This window comes from Octopus bimaculoides, chromosome 25, assembly GCF_001194135.2.
Source record: "Octopus bimaculoides isolate UCB-OBI-ISO-001 chromosome 25, ASM119413v2, whole genome shotgun sequence".
In the NCBI taxonomy this organism is placed as follows: Eukaryota; Metazoa; Mollusca; class Cephalopoda; order Octopoda; family Octopodidae; genus Octopus; species Octopus bimaculoides.
The window spans coordinates 7,126,642-7,131,487 of record NC_069005.1 but is presented as its reverse complement, the minus strand read 5'-3'; the positions used below and the strand labels follow the sequence as shown (position 1 = coordinate 7,131,487).

At 37.2% G+C, this 4,846-nt stretch overlaps 1 protein-coding gene across 1 annotated transcript in view; it reads right to left on the bottom strand.

Annotated features, from left to right (window-relative positions):
* LOC106877328 (dynein axonemal heavy chain 2) overlaps nucleotides 1–4,846 on the bottom strand; it is a 141,464-nt gene that overhangs the window by 122,413 nt on the left and 14,205 nt on the right. Inside the window, exons 8-11 of the mRNA XM_052976818.1 lie at nucleotides 4,054–4,138; nucleotides 3,031–3,213; nucleotides 1,595–1,726; nucleotides 527–609 (exon numbers count right to left, since the gene is read on the bottom strand). Coding sequence (XP_052832778.1) covers nucleotides 527–609; nucleotides 1,595–1,726; nucleotides 3,031–3,213; nucleotides 4,054–4,138 — 483 coding nt within the window. The remainder of the gene's footprint in view (nucleotides 1–526; nucleotides 610–1,594; nucleotides 1,727–3,030; nucleotides 3,214–4,053; nucleotides 4,139–4,846) is intronic.

Below are 4,846 nucleotides of genomic sequence, written 5' to 3'. Positions count from 1 at the left end.
AAATAAGAGGGGGCTGAGGAAGGAACCTTAGTGGACCCCTACCTCTACCCGGAATTCATTGCTGTACTCATTTCCAACCCTCACCTTACTGGCAGCATCTCTGTACATGGCTCGCACAGCTCTCACTAACCATTCTTCTATCCCAAGTTTCCTCATTGACCACCAGATAAGGGATCGGGGGACCCTGTCAAAGGCTTTCTCCATGTCAACGAAAGCCAGGTACAGAGGTTTATCCTTAGCTAGGTATTTCTCCTGCAACTGTCTCACTAGAAATAAGGCATCAGTAGTGCTTTTACCTGGCACGAACCCAAACTGCATCTCATCTAAATTGATTCGCTCCCTAATATATATAACTAGGCAAAGAATTACTGTCACTACAGTCCATCTGATATACTTTCACATTTCACTGACGAGACTTGTGGTGACTGGAGAAACTAGTGGAAAACACTTGTCTAAGAAGGTGCCATAGAGTGGAATTGAATTCAGAAGCACATGATTGAACTCTGAGAAGAAAATGGTCACCTACTTGTTAAAATTCAGGTGCAAAACTGGAACATCGTCTTCTATAGTTTTTTGCATCAAAGGAAGATCTAAGTATGTGAGTGGATCCTTCAAACATAAAACAAAAAAAAAAACAAGATAATCTTGTCAGTCGTTATCTTCTTTACTCACAACATACATCTTTTAATTAAGCTTTATCTTATTTAGGTCAGTGTTAACATAATTGATAGCATTATAAAAGCTAACTAGAAATGAATATGTGGGAAACAGTTGCAAAATGATGATTAATCATCATCAAAACAGACAGACAATAAGCAAGCATTAACAATCTTAATACAAACTGAGACCAGCCATTAACAACAGGAAGGAACTACATGAGGCAGACTGGTTACTATAGCACCTCCAGTTTGCACGTCACCTTCCTCTCCCATACATCTTTTCCATCCCTTGCCTTTCCAAATGTCCTGAAGAAGGGGTTATAGCCCTGGGATATAGAAATACAAAGTAAAACTGCAACTTTATTTTATTTTGTTTTCCTTTCCTTTTTGTAGTTTACTTTGTACCTTCTTGCATTGTTCCGGCCTTGTACAACAAATCTCTTTAAAGTAATACCATGCAATGCTTCATTAAAACTCCATTTTAAACTTAATACATATTTAATGTAGGCTGCATTAGAAATTTAACTCTTTTGACACCAGCATTGTGGTAAAGTATAAAACCATTTTCAAGCATTTATTATTAAAAACGAATAAACAAAAGTAAAAATCATTTTATAATTTCATGTAAAAATCATCAGAAAGAGTTATAATGAAACACTGAAAAATATCTTGCTGTTTACATAAACATTGGCAGAAGATTTCAAGAGGCAAAATTTTGATCACATTGCATGAAACACATTCCTTCAAAATCATAATCTAAACATCAATATTTTTACCAAATTCTCAATTATTTTGAAAATATTGATTAAATCACAGAAGTTGGGGGTGTCAATGTGACTTGCCCCCTCCACTCAAAATTGCTAGCCTTATGCTAAAATAAGAAAGAATTATATAGAACACTTACAGGATTAATTTGAGAATGTTCAAATATTTACCTTGTCTAAGTTTAAATTCCATTCATTAAAATATTTTCTGATGTTTTCATCTAGAGCTGAGATGAGTTGGTGATAATTCTTAGTAATATCACTAAAGCTGGTTTGATTCAGGAAGTAAGCCTTCTCTATCACCTGAAACAACAAAATTAAACATGAGACAACATGAGAAATGCTAGAAATAGCAGCCAAAATCTCATTCAAGTTACACGATACTGTCTAAAAAAAGAAAGGATATTTGGTTAATGTAGTCCTTGATATTTGATGTTCGAAGTAAAAAAGCTGTGATGATGATGGCTGGACAATCTTTAATCATAAATGTATACATGTGGTCATGGCTGCGGAGTAAGAAGTTTGTTTTCCAACCATGTGGTTTCAAAACACCTTGGGCAAATATCTTCTATTATAACTCCAGGGTGACCAAAGTGTTGTGAGTGGATTTGGTATACAGGAACTGAAAGAAGCTCATTATGTGTGTGTGTGTGTGTGTGTGTGTGTGTGTGTGTTTCTGCCCCTTTGCCTTGACTTCATATGATATTTGTAAACAAATGGTGTCTGTCACTAATCTGTCTGGTTTTCGAGTAAGGCATTTTTTCATTCCCGTTTTCTTTGAAAGCACAAAAGCCAGCAAATTTCTTTGTTGTCAGGGAATGGCAACAAGCATCACCGTTTCTTGTTCAGGACAGAATATAAACAATTTATACAGATACGTACATGTATACCACAAAACATAAAGGAGACACTTGCCCAAGGCACCAAGCAGTGGGGCTCAGTCAGAAACCACATGGCTGCAAAGTGAACTTTGTAACTATATAGCCGTGCTCACACATCTTTCTCTCTCTCTCTCCTTCTGCTTCCCAACAACGGGGTCTTGAGTTCAGTTCCACTGCATGGCACTTTGGGCAAGTGTTTTCTATTATAGACCCAGGCCAACCAAAGCCTTGTGAGTGGATTTAGCAGATGGAAACTAAAAGATGCCTATCAAGTGTATGTGTGTGTGTGTGTGTGTGTGTGTGTGTGTGTGTGTGTGTGTGTGTGTGTACAAACATACATTGGTTTAAGTCATTTCATTTTAAGTTGTTTTTGATTATATGTTGGTTTTCAAAAATAATATATGGAAAAATAATAATCAAATTAAGTCATTTTAATCGACTTTATGTCTGTCTGCTACAAATATTGAAATCGTAAAATCACTAGAAAACTGTCAAAAGCACATAAAATCATGTTACTGTACAATAAATAAGAGTCCAACACCCTAACCACCAAGCCACACACCTCCCCTTTTATATAGTATAAAGTGATGATAGTGCGAGGTGATAGAAGGATTAGAAAGATTAAACCCAAGATCAAGAGAGAAAGAAACAGGATACAAAACAAAGAAAAAGACTAAAGTAAAAGACACATCAATAACCAGTGGAAACTCTAATACTGGAACCTACCTTCATATTGAGGTCAATTCTTGCTTTGAGGGTCTTTAACCAGCAAGCAGATCCAGAGTACTTTGGATGGGTTTTCAAAATGTAGGGTGACTTAAGGGTGAGTTCCTTCTTCACTGTATTCATTTCCTCACTGAATACAGTAAATGTTGACCTGGTCTTCTTGTCAATGGTTCTGCGGATATTCTGTCAAATATAGAGCCTTAAGTCTCAGTAAAAGGTGGTTGACTAAGTGACAAATGCGGTTTTAGACTTTTACAAATTGTTTTGGAAACCAAATCAATGAGGCCCTAATCACATACTAACGAGATACAATCAGAATCTAAACTTAATAGGTTTTGTCTTCACAGCCCCTTTGGAACCATACTGCGGCCCATAGGCAGGGAACAGCTTCTAAAAAGCATCCTAGCTCATCATCGTTTAGCACCCACTTTCCATGCGGGCATGGGTTGGACGGTTTGACTGAAAACTGGTAAGCCGGGGAGTTGCACCAGGTTCCAATCAGATTTGGCACGGTTTCTATGTCTGGATGCTCTTCCTAATGCCAACAACTCCAAGAATGTAATGGGTATGGGTGCTTTTTATCTGTCACTGGCACAGGTGCCATTCACATGACATCGGCATTGTGTGATTGGAATTATAATAGAAGACTAAACCTAAATAGCAACAATGACGATATTCATTTTAACCTTTTGCCTGTCCAAAGCATTTTCATATGTCTATCCTTTCCAGACTTTTAGTTTAGTCCTTGTTTCATATGTTCTGAGTAAAATATAAACTTTCCTTTCATAAATTCCAAATTATTCTGATGGTTGAGAAAAATATTGGGAATGTTTATCAATATACGATGCATGGAAGCCAGGGAAAAGTGTTCTGAGTATCACATGTGACACTAAGGACAGACTTCTACCAGAATAGAAGCTGCCACTAATCCCTTTAATCCTTTGTATGCCCAAGGAATTTTCATAAATTTGTCCGAAACATCCACGCTTGTTTTCAGACTTTTGGTTGGTGCTTCTTTCATACATTCTGAGTAATACAAAGCTCTCCCTTCATAAGTCCCAAGTTACTCTGGTGATTAGACAGGAAAAGTTGAGAATGTGTATCATATCTAATGCATAGACACCATAGAAATAGGTCTTATGTATCACATGGTACCATTCTTGGCCTGAACCTCCATCTCAAGCACTGGCACCCTTTACACCCATCAGGATGAAGAGGCTTAATCACTCACTATGGATTAACTACTTGGATATGAGTTAACATCAATGATGATCATGTGATATACAGGACAGATAAAGGGTTAAAACAGTGGTTTTGAACAAGGTCCAAATGACCCTTTCGGGTTCACATATGGTTTTGTTCCTTAAGTTTATGTGCATTTAAATTGGTTGTATTTCTACAATATACAAAATATTTTAACAAATATAATTTCTAATGATATTTAATTACAAATATATGACACGTAAAAAGCACCCACACCAGTGACACATAAAAGGCACCCCTGCCGATGACACGTAAAAGGCACTCATGCTGGTGGCACATAAAAAGCACCAACTACACTCTTGGAGTGGTTGGCATTAGGAAAGGCATCTAGCCATAGAAATCAAGCCAAAATCAGACTGGAGCCTGGTACAGCTCTTCAGCTTACCAGCCTTGGTCAAATCGTCTAACCCATGCCAGCATGGAAAATGGATGCTAAATGATGTTGATGATATAATAGGAATTTTTAAAATACCAAATGGCAGCAGGGGTCCAGCAGAGCAAAAGAGGAATCAAAGGGATCCATAGGTGAAATAAAAAAAAAAAAGGATGAGAA